The sequence below is a fragment of the Hylobates moloch genome, unplaced genomic scaffold (assembly GCF_009828535.3).
Source record: "Hylobates moloch isolate HMO894 unplaced genomic scaffold, HMol_V3 SCAFFOLD_18, whole genome shotgun sequence".
In the NCBI taxonomy this organism is placed as follows: Eukaryota; Metazoa; Chordata; class Mammalia; order Primates; family Hylobatidae; genus Hylobates; species Hylobates moloch.
In genome coordinates, this window is record NW_026652293.1 from 61,155,501 (window position 1) to 61,172,839 (window position 17,339).

A 17,339-nucleotide genomic window follows, 5' to 3' on the forward strand; every position below is an offset into this window, starting at 1 on the left:
AGCTCTCAGGGACACAGCCATCAGGGGGCCTTGCATTCCTGCCCTAAAACCCACCCTCCTGGTTCCCACAGAAATACGCGGAGGAGGCCCTGTCGGCAGGGGACCCCTCTCAGCCCCCGCCGCCACCTCTGCAGCACTACCTGGAGCAGCCAGTGGAGCGGGTGCAGCGCTACCAGGCCTTGCTGAAGGTGGGCACCACCTCCCCTGCCCCACCTCCTCTGCCCAGGCTGGGTCTCTTGGGGTCCAGCCTGTGGAGCAGTCTGAGCCCTGACCTTTGCCTCGGCCCCAGGAGCTGATCCGCAACAAGGCGCGGAACAGACAGAACTGCGCGCTGCTGGAGCAGGCCTATGCCGTGGTGTCTGCCCTGCCGCAGCGCGCCGAGAACAAGCTGCACGTGTCCCTCATAGAGAACTACCCAGGCACCCTGGAGGCCCTGGGCGAGCCCATCCGCCAGGTTGGGGAGGGGCAGGGTCCGGGGCCGGGAGACGCATGTGATGTGGGTGGGTATTGGGGTGCTGGGGGCTTGTGTCTGGGGCTGCCAGGAGGTGGGGGTGGGTGCGTGAGTTGGGCAGGGCACTGGGTACCTGGGTGGCTGTGGGGCCTGCACTGCTGGGCCATCTGGCCCACCACAGGCTGACCGCAGCCCACACCCTCCCCCAGGGCCACTTCATCGTGTGGGAGGGCGCGCCGGGGGCCCGCATGCCCTGGAAGGGCCACAACCGTCACGTGTTCCTCTTCCGCAACCACCTGGTAATCTGCAAGCCCCGGCGAGACTCCCACACCGATACCTTCAGCTACGTGTTCCGGAACATGATGAAGGTCTGCGGACTCCGGGCTGCTGGGTGGGGCTCCCTGTCCCTCAGCCCCCGGGGTGGATGCCAGTGGCCACACCTGCAGCCGCTGGTCCAGGGTGGCCTGAATGTTTCCTTGTCGGGTCCCACATCTGTTGAAGATGGTCAGCCCGTGTCCCCCTCCCTGTGCTGACACCCTCCCTCACCCACAGCTGAGCAGCATCGACCTCAACGACCAGGTGGAGGGGGATGACCGCGCCTTCGAGATATGGCAGGAGCGGGAGGACTCGGTGCGCAAGTACCTGCTGCAGGCGCGGACAGCCATTATCAAGAGCTCGTGGGTGAAGGAGATCTGCGGCATCCAGCAGCGTTTGGCCCTGCCTGTGTGGCGTGAGTGGCCACCTCCCTGGGGGCCCAGGTGGCTGAGCCAGGATGGGGCACCCGAGCCTATTCTTGCAGTCACACAGGTCCCTGCCTGGGTGGGTGTGAGGGGTGGGCTTGTTCCTGGAACAGACGGCTCAGCCAGCCTGTGGCATGTGACGGCTACAGCCTTATGGGGAGCCCCTGGGCTGGGTGGGTGTTGGGTTGGCCCTGATCCAAGGTCGGGGATACCATGGGGGCCCCAAGCTCAAGGCACCCATCTGGATCATGTCAGGGGCTGTGAAGGGTCTGGCAGCCCGGGGTCTGCTTCCTCAACCAGAACAGAATCTTCCCCTGAGCCCCCACTGCTCTCCGTTTAACACGCGCCTGCCTCACTCACCTGACTCCAGATGGGGACCTTGGATGAGGGGTGACATGGGACAGTCCCCAAAGCAGCCACACCATCAGATGTGGGGCTTATGGTGCAGGGCAGGTGACCTGCCAGGTGCACCTGGGGGTGCCGCAGCCCGATGTCCCCCCACAGAGCACTCAGGGCCGTGTGTGTCCTCAGGGCCCCCGGACTTTGAAGAGGAGCTGGCCGACTGCACAGCCGAGCTGGGCGAGACAGTCAAGCTGGCCTGCCGCGTGACGGGCACACCCAAGCCTGTCATCAGCTGGTACAAAGGTAAACCCCAGGTCCAGGGGCTGTGGCCTTCCTGTGCAGGATGCAGGCCCTGCAACAGAGCTGCCTGAGAGAAACGGGCTGTGAGGGCTGGGGACCCAATATGGGATTTGGCTGGGAGTCTGGGGCATGAAGGACAGGCCTTATATGTTCACTTGCCACCCGCCTTCTGAATCAAAGACAGCATGGTTGGTGACACCGAGATGCCGAGGCTTGGAGAAGAGGGAGTTCAGTGTGGGGACTCGGCTCTGCAAAGCTGCTAGTCCCATAGTCAGGGCTGATTGCGGCCAAAGGACCCAGGTTAAAGTAGCTGCTGGGAGAGCCACCTAGGGAGAGGTCCAGGCGGCACTAGGCATGAACTTCTAGTTGTCCCCTCCCGGGGGGAATCATTTCTCCCAGTGACAGCACATGATGACATGCACAGGGTGGTGCCAACCAGGTGCTTCCCTGGCCATGGTGTCCAGGGTTTTGCAGGCTCAGCTGTGGAATCGTGACTCACTGCTCTGTGGTGGGCCTTGGGCTCCAGCCCTTCTGGAGGCCAAGTTGATGCTGCATGGCTCAGGGACCCCCAGGAATCTCAGAAATCTCACGGTCAGCATAGATGATTCCATGTGGCCCAGGGCTCCGAAGGAGAACAGATGCTTTTACCAGGCAGGATATCCCAAGGGCCTGAGATCACCTCCCAGGAGCTGGGGGCCTCTCCCTGGGGAGCATCGATCCTCCCTTGTGCTGGAGCCGTGTTGGGTTTGAGCAGCAGAGGGACACAGTTCGGCTCTGTCATCTGTCACCTTGGCTGTAATGCCAGGAACCTGCTGGGGAGGGCCAAGAGGGGACCTGGGACACCAGCCTGGGAGCCACCATGCTGGAGCTGGGGACCCGGGCTCAGGGGTGGCTGTGGATTCCAGGGGCGTGCTGAAGGCTGAACTGGCCCGATTTGCTGATGGGGTGGCTGGCTGTGTGGAAAGAGCTTGGCATCCAGATGCTCACACAGTTGGGGCTGGTCGTCCACCAGGGTGGTTCCTTTTACAAAGGTGGAAGGCTGGGGAGAGGCAGGGTGATGTGCAAACAGGGCTGGTGGGAGGAGGAAGCACCAGGCCTGGGAGGACCCTGCAGAGTCGAGGTGCCTGCAGGGATGCAGGCGGAGGGGCCGAGGGGTGGTTGGAGAAGTACAAATAGGGCTCAGGAGAGGGATGTGGCCGGAGACAATGAATGGAATGTCGTCAGCTCACAGAGTGTCTGACCTGCCAGTCGATGCAGACACAGAGTGCGTGTGGAGGGGTGAGGCCCAAGCACCCAGGCTTGAGAGCCCCCACTTCCAGAGTCTGCAGAGATGAGGGGACGCGAGCCCAGGGGGAGGAGTGGCTAGGGAGGTGGGGGCCCAGGAAGCCAGCCAGGGAGAGGCCAACGGGGAGTGGGCAGGGGGCGTCCAGGGCTGCCAGGGTCCCCAGAACTGTGGAATCTCCCATTCTACCCCTCACACATGTGCAAGTCAGCCTGTCACGGTTTACACACATACACATTTCACACACTTGTACACACACATACATAGAGACACATACAGAGATACATGCTACACACTCATGCATATGCACATACACACCACATATATATGCATTACACGCACATGTACATTAGCACTATATGTGTAATATACATAGATGCACGTCACACATATAGATACACATGCGTAGTATACAATACATATACGCAAATACCACACACATGAATATGTACATAGAGACACATTATACAGGTACACATATATGCACACATACCACGTGCACATGCATCATGCACAAGTGCACACTACATGTGCCTATACAACTACGTAGATATATACACAGATACATGCAAACATGCACTATACACATACACAGATACATGCACATTATACACACAAGTACATACTTTACATATGCACACACACTTTATACACAGCTACACATGTACATATATGCACACACTGTACACATATATAAATATACATATTAGAGACCACACATATGTGCACACATAGATAATACTGCACACATACACATATGTACATAGCCACATACCATACACAATACACATGCACAGATACATGCAACACACAAACATGCTACACACATAGACACCACACATGTATATTCATAAATACTACACACTCGTGTGCATGCATACATACACAGTACACATATATACACAGACCCACCATATACATAGGTACACACAGGCATATGTACTACACACATATCTGCATGTAAACATGCACAAATGCTACATATACACATATATACATGTATAGTTACTTGCACACACACAGAAGACACAAGACCTGTGGGTCCAAGATAGAAATGGTTCATCACTCAACATGAGGCAGCAGCCAGGACAGGCTCTTGCCGCAGCTCTCAGGGGTGGTGTGGGAGAAACCTGCACACGCATGCGCTGCACCATGGATTTCAGGGGCTGCATCTCAGCACCTCGGGTGTCTCCAGGGAGGGAGGCATCTCTGCTCCACTGTCCTGGAATGTCTCCTTGTGTGAGCGCTGCTGTCTGGAGCATCTGGGCTGGCCAACCGTGGGGCACTGTGCCCCAAGAGACCCAGCTCCACCCTATTTCCACAGGTTCCAGCCCCTGGGGGATTTTCCCACACTTGTGCCCAGCCCTCAGCCATCCTGGCTAATCTGACTGACGCTGGCTGGTATGCCGTCCTTCCGGTCTGACTCAGGCTGCATTTAATCAAGCCTCTGAGCAAGCGAGATGCCAACCTGTGGGACTGCCCTGGACCACCCCAAGGCACCAGCCAACATATGTGTGGCTCCCACACAGGAAGTCTTGAGAACACAGTTATTGTTTACAATTTGGGGGCTCCTAGGAAGGCACACATCAGTACTGATTGATGGTACCTCCCAGATGACCCCCCAGGGGGTCACCTGGGCTGTCAGGTGAACCTCATCTGGCCTGGCTGACGGGCCTCCAAGCCCGCAGTTCAGTCCTTATAACCGAGTGCTGTCCTGGTGTTGCAGGCACCATCTGGGCACTCAGCCCTTCCTGTTCTCCCTGTCCACAGCAGCCAGGCCCGCAGGTCTGCCCATGACTGAGGACGGGGTTGGAGAGGAGGGACTCTAGGGAGTTTTGCCGGGGTGTGTGGGATGGGCCATCCTGGTGTCCACTGGTCAGAGCTGATGAACACTGGCTTGGAGGGCTGCCCTGGGATATTTCTGGAGGAAGGCTCGGGTGGGTCATTAACGCCTGCTCCCTGGGGTCTTAGGAGCTCCCCTCCTGCCACCTGTCCAGACCTCTCCTCCGGGAGGTTAGGTTCAAGAGGAACAAAAGCTTCTTTATCAAAGCCTGCCAGAAGCCAGTTGAATTCCCTGAGCCCCTCTCCCTTTGGGCCAGGCTGCCACCAAGGGGTGGTCATGGCAGAGCCTGGGTTTCCCTGTGGATGGAGGCCCTCCCCTGTCCCTTGCTTCCTAACCACCAGCCCAGTAGGCAGCTTGCAGGAGAGAGCTCCTCTCTGGGGACAGCTGCACTTGGTGACCGGACTGCCTTCCAAAGGTCCACAGGCCAAGAGGAGGTGGGCGCAGTCAGACCGCCATCCCCTTGCTGAGTGGCTCTTGTGATAGATGTCATAGGACATCAAACTGCAGGATGTGTGTGTGGCACACGTGGCTCATGTTAGCCACACGCCTTCATGGTGTGGCTGGAGACCCAAAGCAGCCTCACAGCAGGTAGGCTCCACAGAGAGCCTGGAGAGGGACAGCTGGCCTAAGGGCCATGGAGAACATTCCCCTCGGCCCTCTGCAGGTTCGCTAAACAATCACTTGCAAAAGGCAGACAGATAGGAGGAAAGGCAGACACATTTATTGAATGTGTAGACACTGGATCCTTCAGAATGAAGACCCAAAGACCCAGAAGAAGCTGTCCATTTTAATGCTTAGGTTCCATAAAGTATGGACAACTGTGTGGAAATAGGATTGGGCAAATAGGGTTGGATCTAGTGAGAACAGACTGAGTGGGGACACCCCGCTAGGCCTGTCTGTCTGGATTCTTCTTGGCCTTCTGAGCAGTGCCCTTTTCTTCTGGGTGAGAAGCAGGACCCTTGCTGGAATGGGGGTCTTGGATCTACAGCCAAACAAAGTAGGTCAGATCATTTCTTCATGGCCAGGTTTTACACAGAAAGATGGAGAGAAAATTGGAGTCCTATTTTTAGGCTTTCTGGCTGGCTTTAGAGAAAAAGGTGTCCTGGTTTCTATGACCCACCTTGGGGAAGAGGGATTCTAGTTTCTATGTCAGCCTGGGAGGAGAATGAGGGGCTAGAGACAGGAGGGGAGGAGAAGGTCAGAGATAAAATTTTGCTTCTGAGGCTGCTTGGGAGGCCCTCATTTTGGGGTCTTGTTTTCTGAGCCCCAACACTGGGTTCATAGGAGCAGTATGCCAGGATGGAGAGTGGGTTCACCATGTGCAATGTGTCCTCCTCTCCTGTAGGCTTGAGATGTCTCTCCAGGATGTCCCCAGTCTGACATGTGATGTAGATTCTGCATCTGTGCCCTGCCTGTGGTGGGGCTCAGCGATGTGGTGTCCTGGGGGCTCTCTGCACAGGAGCCTTGGCGGTCTGGCTGGGGTGTCCCCATCAGCAGCCTTGATTCACTTCATTGTTCATTGCCTCAGGAAGAGGTGTCTTTAACTTGCCAGCCTATTTAAAATTATCTCTGATCCTGGCATGGTGTCGCATGACTGTGATCCTGGCTGCTTGGCAGGCCGTGGCGAGAGGAGTCCATGCACTCCCTGCCGTGTCCCCTCTGTCTTCCCTTGGGGGAGTTTGTCGTCTGGGGGAAATTGCTTGAGCCAGGAAAGGATCTGTGGTATAGAGGAGATGGAAGGGGTCAGAGGACAATGACAGAACAAGGCACACCTCTGTGGCTCAGCCAACCATGGAGGTAGGACCCCGTCTCTACCGCAAACACATAGATCCTCTACTGTCACCCCCGGAAGAATGGAAGGCCAGTATGGTGGATGCAGGAGGCTGCTCCACAAGATGCCCAAGCTGTGGCCGTTCTTCCTGAGTGCAGGCTCGGTGCCCATCCTCTCCCCTCCAAACCAGCCAGACCTAGATGGTCTGAGCCCTCTCCTGCCCCTGCCCATCGTGGCTGCTGGTGGCCCTCCCCGAGCACTCAGTTCAGGCATGAGTGTCCGTGGCTGTGGTCTGAACAGGGTTGGAATCTTCCTCAGATCCAGCACTGGCTCTGGCATTTATTGTGAAGTGGCTGAACTGAGGCTGAACCAGCAAAGTCCCTGGCAGGGATTAGAGAAAGAGTGCCAACCAAGGCACCGCCCAGGTGTCTGTGTTTGAACCCACTCTCAGTGCTCAGACTGCAACTACCTGCCTAGTTTCTCTCCTTAGCAGGGCAACAAAGTAGAGAAAGAGATCCACAGGGCCCCTTCTTCTTTCCCTTCCAGAAGGCCATGCCTCTAACAGTGTCACTTCCCTGTCCCCAAAATTGTAAATCAAAAACTGTAAATCAAAAACTGTGAAGGACCCAAAATTTTACCCCACTTGCAATCTTGCAAGCCAGCCTGCCAGCCAGAAATAGACAAAAGACACAAGACTCATGGGTCAGAGACAAAGACTTTTTACCAGCAGTGCCTCAGTGTCTCTCATCATTGCCCCCACCCGTTTCTGTGAGGAGGTGATGGAGCTACGTGTTAGGTGCTTGCAGGGGTTGCCCCACGAGAGAGAAACCCTGAATCTTAGGAGACATGGAGCTCTTTTTATGGGGCTGCTGGTACATCTGCCCATGCTTCATTCCAGAGATAGTGGGTGACTTCCTACCCTGGGGTGCAGAAATGTCTCCCAGGAAAGGAATGGAAGGGTTTTGTCTCTGTTGTCGTGGAACACAGCCAGGCAGATGGGCATCTTCTGCTTCACTCTCCTTACTTTCTACTCTACTCTCTTCTTATTCTATTCTAAACCTGGCTGTGAGTGCCTTTGCTCAGAGGGTTGAAATGTGGAATCTGAATTCCAAGGAGAATTGTTTTCTCACAGCAAGATGAGGACAGAGCTGCTGGTAGCGTGGCGGCCCTGACAGGAGCTTTGGGGGAGAGAAGTGGAGTCCAGTGGGGATGGGAAGAGACGCCTTGGAGGGCGTGAGCACAGCTCCTTTCTGGAGTTGCCATAAAGGAGTGTGGAGATCTGAGGCGGTAACTAGGTTTCTGAAAAAAATTATTTAAAATTATTTCTGAGCTGGGTGGGGTGGCTCACACCTATAGTCCCAGCTACTCAGGAGGCCAAGGTGGGAGGATCGCTTGAGCCCAGAAGTTTGAGGCCAGCATGGGCAACAGAGTGAGGCCCTGTCTCTACAGAAAGTTAAAAAATTAGCCAGGCATGGTGGTGCACCTGAGGCGGGAGGATCACTTTTTGCCCAGAAGGTCGAGGCTGCAGTGAGCTGTGATCGCCCCACTGCACTCCAGCCTAGGCAACAGAGCAAGACTCCGTCTCTACAAATATATATGTCTATATGTGTGTGTGTGTGTATATATATATGTATATATATCTTATAGTTCTGTACAAATCATAAGTCAGTGCTGATTGTGACCTTTGTGATTTAAGCAATCTGTGGGGCACACCCAGCACTATTGGAATGCGAATCGATGCCATTTTGTGTATTTAGACATTATGTGGGAAGGAGTTCTCCACAGTGAGAGGCCGTGCCTTCCCATCCCTCACCCGGGAAGGAAGCATGCCTTGGCCAGAGAGGTGTAGTCAGTTGTATGTTCATACCAGGGTGATTTACTTCACATTCTTCAGTCTTCAGTTATTCGTATTAGAAAGCCGTGCATTTGGAGGCATGAGGATGTGGCCTGGGAGAGGAGAGTGGAGTTGGGGGTGAGACTTTGGGCTGCTGTGTCCTCTGCAGGGGCAGATGCAGGGAGAGGAGGCATGGAGGGCTTGTGGGCAGTGATTTTGAGAAGGGGCTGTAGGCCCTAGGCTGGGCAGGCAGGGGTGAAGAGGGGATCAAGGTGCTGTGAGCTGGGGTGCAGTCAGTGCATTAGAGGTCCTCAGAGCATCGCAGGACTGCTGAGAGCTGGGGTGACCAAGGACTCAGCTGCCCATAGAGGATATCCTCTGTGGGGCTTAGGTCCCTTGTCCTGCCCCCTGCCTCTAGCTAGTGTCCAAAGTGGACAGAGAAAGAGACAGACAGTGAGAGACAGAGAGACAGAGACAGACACAGAGACAGAAAGGTGCAAAAGGCACAGACAGAAAAACAGACAAAGACAGAGACATGGAGTCAGATAGAGATACAAAGGCAGAGACAACGAGACAGAAAGAGAGATAGAGACAGAAAATAGAAACAGACACAGAGATAGAGACAAAGAAAGAAGTTGAGTCTGAGACAGAGAGACAAAGAAAGATGGAGATAAAGAGGCAGAGACACAGAGAGAAGGGGAGCTCGTGTCAGCCTCTCCCTCCAGGGTTGCAGGTCAGCCTGGAAGCTGGACCTGGCAAGGAGCCCGTGCCTGGCCCTTCTGCTACAAGTATGGCCCCTCCGTCCCCTCCCCGACCATGACTGCAGTCCCCAGGCCAGGCCCAGCTTCTCCCCGCTGATGGGGTAAGCCCTTGGGTCCCCACCTGGGTGATGGCCCCCGCTCGTCCTTTCCAGATGGGAAACCAGTGCAGGTGGACCCCCACCACATCGTCATTGAAGACCCTGATGGCTCGTGTGCCCTCATCCTGGACAGCCTGACCGGTGTGGACTCTGGCCAGTACATGTGCTTCGCGGCCAGCGCCGCTGGCAACTGCAGTACCCTGGGCAAGATCCTGGTGCAAGGTTAGCCCGGAGGCCTTCCTGGGGGAGGAGCCGCCCTGACCCTGCCACCATGGCAGGCTCACCTGCCGCGGGGTGGTGGGACAGTGGGGTGGACATCCGACCATGTTCTGAGGGGATCACTGGGGACACATAGAGGGCACTGGGAGGGGTGGGGATCCTGCAGCCCCTTCCCTGGCATCACCCTCAGCTCCATCATGGCATCTGTCTGTCTCTCTGTATGTCTCTGTGTCTGATGCACTGTATCTATCTCTTTCTTTGTCTCTCCCTGTCTGTATGTCTCTATCTCTGTCTTTGTCCTTTGATCTCTGTCTCTGTCACCCTGTCTCTGTATGTCTTTTTCTGTCTCTCTCCATCTCTATGTGTCTCTCTGTTTCTCCATCTCTGTCTCTCTGTCTGTTTCTTTATCTCTGTCTCCATGTCTATGTCTCTGTCTCTTTCTGTCTCTATCTCTGTCTCAATTTCTCTTTCTCTGTCTCTGTTTTTCCATCTCTGTCTCTTTGTCTCTATCTATTTCTCTCTGTCTCTATCTCTATTATTTCTCTCTGTCTCTCCATCTCTGTATCTTTATCTCTGTCTCTCTGTTTCTCCATCTCTATCTTTCTGTCTCTGTGTCTCTTTCTTTGTAAGTCTTTCTATCTCTGTCTGTATGTCTGTCATTGTCTCTCTGTCTCTGTCTCTAATGTTTCTATCTGTCTCTCTCTTTGTCTCTTCCCTCCACAACCCCACAGTCCCACCACGGTTCGTGAACAAGATTCGGGCCTCGCCCTTTGTGGAGGGAGAGGACGCCCAGTTCACCTGCACCATTGAAGGCGCCCCGTACCCGCAGATCAGGTGGGGCCCAGGCCTGCCTGGGGATGGGGCATGAGGGGGTTGGCTCCCACCTGGAGCATGGGGCACGGGCTATGTGTTCCCATGTCAGGGTGGGCTAGACATGGCCACTGGCCTTCAGCTGAGAATGGGCTTCATGGGGCTCTGGTTCATTCTGGATGTGTGGCCCCCCTCAGCCGGGAGGACACGGCCAGGCTGTGTCTTGGCTTCTGGAAGGGTGGGCTCTCTGAGGACCCCTGGGGTCTGAGGGCAGGGCAGCCGGGTCGTGAGCACAGGTAGCACAGCCGGGCGTGGCCCTGAGGTAGGACATAGGAGGATGTCGCCAGCGGGGTAGAGCATGGCCCTACCTCACGTCCTGCCTCACGTGAGTCCTGCCTCACGTGCCCTCTGGGTGGATTCCAGGTGGCACAAGGATGGGGCCCTGCTGACCCCTGGCAGCAAGTTCCAGACACTGAGTGAGCCTCGCAGCGGCCTGCTAGTGCTGGTGATCCGGGTGGCCGGCAAGGAGGACCTGGGGCTCTACGAGTGTGAGGTGAGCGGTGCAGGAATGGGGACCGGCCTCGGGGCCCGGGCCATCCTTGCCAGCCGTCCTCTGGGATCTGATCGTGGAGGGGCTTAAGAGCCCAGGCCCTGTCTGTCCTCCAGGTGGGGGGCACTCGGCAGAGACCAGGGGACACCATACCCACTGCTACACTCTTCCTTGATGACAGGCCAGGGGCCACCAGGCCACTGTCACCCCCCCCACCACAGGCAGGGGGCCACCATGGCACTGTCACTGTTATCCCTAGCCACACCACCGCCCCATGCCCTGGCCTTATTCTTCCTCTGTCTCGAAGCCTCTTCTCTGCTCCCATGTCAATCTGGACACCTTCCTTGGCTTCCCTGGCCATTTCAAGGATGCCGCTTGGTTTTTGCCTTTGGGGGGCCTGGTGTAGCCTCATGAATTTTGTCATTCATGTCAAATGGAGTGTCAGTCATCCAGTGTAGCCTGGCCCTGCTCAGGTACCTTTTACCTGTGGAGATGTCCAGCCTACGAGTGGACAGAGCTGCCTTCTGCTCCAGCCACTGTGTCTGCAGGACCAGGGCAAGGGCTCCTCAGGGTGGGGCCCAGTCCCAGCCCTCCGGTCCTTCAAAGCCTGCAGTGGTCGTGGTGGCTGTGTGCCAACTGTGGGTGCCCCAGGCTCCAGGCGCTGGCCTCTGTCCAGCTCCTCCAGGGGCACTTGTCCGGCCACCACCTCCCACCCTGTGGCTGCTGCTGTGAGCCTGTGGGGAGGCTGCCCCACACCACTCTGGCTGGGGAAGCCAGAGACCCAAGTGAGCTCTTGATTTGCACTGTCTAATACCATCACTAGCCACACATGGGGATTTAAATTTAAATTTAAATCAACTAAAGTTAAATCCAAAGCTAGGTGCTGTGGCTCACGCCAGTAATCTCAACAATTTGGGAAGCCAAGGCAGGAAAATAGCTTGAGCCCTGGAGTTTGAGACCAGCTTGGCCAACATATTGAAACCCTGTCTCTGAAAAAAAAACTAAAAAATTAGCTAGGCACAGTGGTGCACACTTGTGGTCCCAACTACTCAGAAGGTTGAGGTGGGAGGATCCCTTGAGCCCAGGAGGTGAAGGCTGCAGTGAGTTGAGATCGTGCCATTGCACTCCAGCCTGGGTCACAGAGCGAGACCCAGCTTTAAAAAATACATAAAATGAAGTTCAGTTCATTTAAAGATTCAGTTCCCTGGCTGCTCTGGCCCCATGTCCCATGCTCAGAGCTGCATGTGGACAGGGCAGACGGAGAGCATCCTCATCACTGCAGGGGGCCCTAAGGCCGTGTGGGTCCCCCAGGGATGCTGTGGCGGGGCTGGGGCCCTTCCCCTTGTGGGAGACACACCAGGATGGGGGCTGCCCATGCTCCCAACATGGCCACAGAGAGAGGGCCCTACCCATGGGGAGCCTTGGGCTCTGAGCCGGCCCTGCCGTCCTTGCAGCTGGTGAATCGGCTGGGCTCTGCGCGGGCTAGTGTGGAGCTGCACATTCAGAGCCCCACGCTGCAGGCCCGGGAGCAGTGCCACAGGGAGCAGCTCGTGGCTGCAGTGGAAGGTAAGTCCCAACCCTGTCCTCCCCACTAAGGCGGCTCCCCACGGCCCAGACCCAGGCTGGACCCTCACAGGCCTGGCTGTGTCCAGGAGGACAAGACTCTCACCCTTCCCAGTCAGGGTCTGCTGCCTGGAGGACCCTGGAGGAGGGGCTGGGCTGGCATCGTGGGGCAGGGAGAGCCCTTGTCTCCCCACAGATGGGAGGCAAGGAGGCTGCTGCGGGCCAGGCACAGGTCCCAGCCCCCGGCTGGAGGCAGCACCTGTGTGGGCTGGTGGAGGGTAGCCCCTGAGCCCAGAGCCTGGGTGGAGGCTGGAGAGGCCACTCTGGGTGGGCGGGGTTCCCAAAGCCCTGCTGCATTCCGGAGAGGGGAAGCCTGTGCACAGAGGCCAGGCCTACACCCAGGGCAGCTCGCCGGTGGCAGACAGGAGGCAGTGGGCAGACAGGAGGCAGTGGGCAGACAGGAGGCAGTGGGCAGAAGGAGGCAGTGGGCAGAAGGAGGCAGTGGGCAGACAGGAGGCAGTGGGCAGAAGGAGGCAGTGGGCAGAAGGAGGCAGTGGGCAGAAGGCAGTGGGGAGGTCGCAGCAGAACAGTAAGAAGGATGTCTCTGCAGAGGGCCAGACTGCTGGACCCCAGCTTGGCTCCCAGGAGAAGGGGCAAGTGTCAGGGGCCTGGCCCCTTTATTCAGGGTAGGGCTGGCTGTGGAAATACCTGGCCTGGTCTGGGGCTACTCCTGGGGTCCTGGGAGGGCCTTGGGCTGCAGAATGACTTCACTAGGGATGAAAGGTAAGGGGTGGAGGGAGAGGTGGGGCACATCACCTCATTCCTCCAGGCTCCCGGATGCTTTGTTCAGGGCAGGGGCGGCCAGGATAGGAAGAGGGTCATCGGGCATCCGTCTTGGGCTCCCAGTTGGAGCTGCCTGTCTGGACAGGCTTTGAGCATTCCATCCCTGGAGACATGCAAGTGGAGGCTGGTCCAATACCTGGCAGAGCTGCAGCTGCCACTGTGGGATGGGTTGGAGTACGTGTCCTCCAGGTCTTAAACATTGGCTCCTGCAAGCCCACCTCAACTGTCTCTCCCAGTGCCCAGTGTCTGAAAGTCAGTTGCCCATCTGGACCCCACAGAGCTGGGCCATCTTTGATACCCTCCATGACCCTCAGGGAGACCCCTCCCTTGCTGGGCAGAGGTCCTTGTTCCTCAGCCCACACAGTGCCACTGGCACTGGCCAACCTCCGACTGTGAGTGCCCCATGTCTGACGTGTCTCTGGGGGCCCTGTGACCTCCGTCAGCCCCACAACTGGTGGCCACAGCACCACACAGAACTGCGTCTGGAGCCGCCAGCACCTCAGCCTCCCATGAGTCTCGTGTCTCATGGCCAGGGAGGTGCCCAGCTGGGACACCCAGGGCTGCCTCTTGCTGGTGATAGAAGCGTCCTCCACAGTCGTTCACCTGGCTGTCACAACAAGTCTCTCTCTGGGTCTGGAGGAGGGGGTGGCAGGGGAGAGAGGCCACCAGTGCTGGACAGGGTGTCAGCGCCTCAGCGAGGTGAGAACGCAGGTCCTTGAAGAGCCTGGAGCTGGAGCCAACGCCTCCCCGCTTCTAACTCCTATCCTGCTGCTTCATCTTTAACCCAGCAGCTCTGCATCCTGAACAGGCCCTGGCAGGCCTCTGCGGGGTGGGCGCTGCCCCCTCACTTGTGAATCACGCTGTGCACGGCTGCACCCCTCCTGTAGTCGCAAATACTCACTCTGGCCCACAGCCAATCAGGTGACAGTTTAGGTCCATGAATGAAGGTGCCAGAGAGTGTATGGGCCCAGAGGTGCCTGGCTGTCAGCCCCAAGTGCAGGGAGGATGAGTGGGGAGGCCCCGGGTTTTCCCCATCACTCTGTGCAGTTCCCATCACTGGCCTGCAGGCGGTGGACACATTGGCTTTCTCTGGGGTCAGCTTAGTCAAAACACACAGAGCCTTTTGGTTGGATCTCATTCTCTCCTCACATGGGCTCTCCTCTCTCCAGGGGGAGCCTGTGAAATACACACCTACACATATGTATACGTGTGCATGCACACACATATGCATGCACATACATCTGTGCACACACACTTGCACGTGTGTGCACAGAAATGCACAGTACGTGTGGCTCCCAAGTGCACATATAGACGCAGGTAATCCCTGAAATTCACGTGCTCCTCATCTGAGACAGGTGTAAAGCCTTTCTCCACATGGCCGTCTAGCAAAGCAGATGGTGTCCCACCCCCTAACCCAGAGCTGTGAGGCCATGTGCCCCAGGCCACGTCACTTGACTTCTGGGCCTCCTGCTCGTTTTTTTCCCTCAGGGTGCTGGGGAGGGTCACTGAGATGTGAAGGTGCTGAGTGGCCCGTGGGCTGCCCGCTGGCCAGCTGGCTAGGGCTGGGAGGGGGCCATCTTTGTGCCCTGATGATTCTGCCTGGGAGCTGCAGGGGAGGAGTCCTTGAGGTGACTGGAAGGAGGAGCTGCCTGATCCCAGATGCATCCCATCCAATCGCCAGAACCACAGGCCCCATCCTGCTGGCTCTGGAGAGGGAGGCAGCTAGCAAAACCTGGAGAGACTATGGAGTGTGTGGACTGAGGATGCTCCTATAGGGAGATTTGGGCTGACGCTCACTCGGAGCTCAGCACCCTGCCCAGGCATCCCCTGGGGCTGTTCTTGGTAGGACTTCTGTGGCTTTGTGCCACAAAGCTCAGTTGTGCCACTTTCAGGATTCCAGAGTCCCTCTCTCCTGAGGATTTTTTTGTAACAGAGTCCCCAGCTGCCTCAGCCTCAGTGTGGCCGCTGGATCCCTGTGCAGCCACAGGCCATTTATTCCCTTCTAGGACTCGGTTTCTATGTCTGAGAAGTAGGATTATAGGTCTGACAAATTCACGGGGCTCCCTTGGCACATGGGTTGAAGGAGAAGCTGGGATTTCTGTGCAGGGAGCATAGGTAGGGTCCTCATTCTCCCCCCAGCCCCTGCAAGACCCTTGAGAGGGACAGTAGGTCCTGCCTTCACGAGGGGACACATTATCCTCAGCCCTCACTCCGCAGCCACTCAGGACAGGCACCCTCACCTCCATGTCAGAGGCCAGGGAACTGGGGCTCTGAGTAGACAGCCTGCCCAGGGGCAGCTTAGCAGGTGACTACAATGCTGTGCCACTCAGATAGCTCAGCCTCCAGCACTGGCTGGTCTGTAACCCTCGCTATTCCGACTGTTTTCTTTGTAGTCACTGAGCAAGAGACTAAAGTCCCCAAGAAAACCGTCATCATGTAAGTGCAGGCGTGTTCCTAACCTTCCTTCTGACTGCAGTGCCTCCTGCATGCCACTGACCTGCCTGGATCATGCCTGTGTGGCCCAGCCACCTGCTTGCTGCCTGTCTGCTCACATAACATGCACCCTCTGCCAGCACCTTACAGGTACTTGCAGTTACCTTGCATAGGCACCTTCCCCTGGGGCCTCGATTACCTCCACACTTCACAGCTCTCTCTTCCAGGGCCTCAGTACACTCCGTGGTCCCACTGTTTCAGCAGAGTAGACTTATTCCACACACTTCACAGTGGTTCATCCAGGGGTTCATCAGGAGCTAGGCCTGAGAGCTGCTTTCCTCAGTGGGCCAGAGACAGAATTCTAATCCTCAGCACCCTGGGATTTACAACAGTGTTGTCCAACAGAACTTTCTGTGGTAATAGAAATGTTCTATATCAGCCAGGCGCAGTGGCGCAGGCCTGTAATCACAGCACTTTGGGAGGCCAAGGCGAGTGGATCACCTGAGGTCAGGAGTTCGAGACCAGCCTGGCCAACGTGGTGAAACCCCATCTCTGCTAAAAATACAAAAATTAGCCAGGTGTGGTGGCGGGCCCCTGTGTTCCCAGCCACTCGGGAGGCTGAGGCAGGAGAATTGCTTGAACCCGGGAGGCAGAGGTTGCAGTGAGCCAAGATCACGCCACTGCACTCCAGCCTGGGTAATAGACCAAGCTCTGTCTCAAAAAAAACAAAAAGAAATGTTCTATATCTCCCCTGTCCACCACAGTAGCCACTAGCCACTTGCGTCTGTTGAAGCATCTGGAATGTTGTCCAGTGTGATTGAAGGACAAATTTTAAATTTTAATTTTTGTTCATTTAATTTACATAGTGCACCCATAGTGGACAGCACAGCCTTAGGGCCCTTAGAGGTCCCCAAGCCCGATTTTCACATTTGGACGATGGGGAAACTGAAGTTCAGGGAAGAGAGGAGGTTAGCTCTGGGTGGCTAATGACTGGAAGCCAGTGGAGATCCTACTTCCCCAGTGCCACGCCCACTGTCCCTTTCTTCATCCTTCAGTTCCTCAAGGATTTAGGAAAATCACACATGATGCTGCTGCTGATGGGGTAACACAAGAGGACCAGAACTGGGTGAACCCATAAATGTAGGGTTGGTTTTGACCTGAATAATCTGAGAGGACTTCCAATAGAAGGTGTGTGCAGGTTGGAGTGATGGACGAGCTTCCAAAAGCCAGGAGGCAGGAAAGACTGTGGTTTCCTAAGGCCAGATGGCTGAGAAGCTCCAGGATGGGAAAACTCTTAGTTCTCAGGGGCCTACAGCCTCCTAAAGAGGCCTTCAGTTGGCCGTATTGTGGGAAAATCCCATTGCCAGACATTTGTTGAGATCCTGGGTTAACCCTTCCTTGGCTTTCTCCCTCCTCCCCTAAAGCAAGTTGCTCCTATGATGCCACCCCACAATAGATGGGGCTACCTGGATGCTGGTGAGCACCCCACTCCTGGAGGT

General features: G+C 56.4%; 1 protein-coding gene across 2 annotated transcripts in view; it reads left to right on the forward strand.

Moving 5' to 3' along the window:
- The window catches only part of OBSCN (obscurin, cytoskeletal calmodulin and titin-interacting RhoGEF), a 168,297-nt gene that overhangs the window by 129,185 nt on the left and 21,773 nt on the right, over window positions 1-17,339 (forward strand). For both annotated transcript variants that reach the window (XM_032136250.2, XM_058430481.1), the window contains 9 exons: window positions 72-188; window positions 290-454; window positions 661-819; window positions 1,004-1,181; window positions 1,723-1,836; window positions 9,477-9,644; window positions 10,373-10,475; window positions 10,875-11,004; window positions 12,456-12,567. In XM_032136250.2, coding sequence (XP_031992141.1) covers window positions 72-188; window positions 290-454; window positions 661-819; window positions 1,004-1,181; window positions 1,723-1,836; window positions 9,477-9,644; window positions 10,373-10,475; window positions 10,875-11,004; window positions 12,456-12,567 — 1,246 coding nt within the window. The remainder of the gene's footprint in view (window positions 1-71; window positions 189-289; window positions 455-660; window positions 820-1,003; window positions 1,182-1,722; window positions 1,837-9,476; window positions 9,645-10,372; window positions 10,476-10,874; window positions 11,005-12,455; window positions 12,568-17,339) is intronic.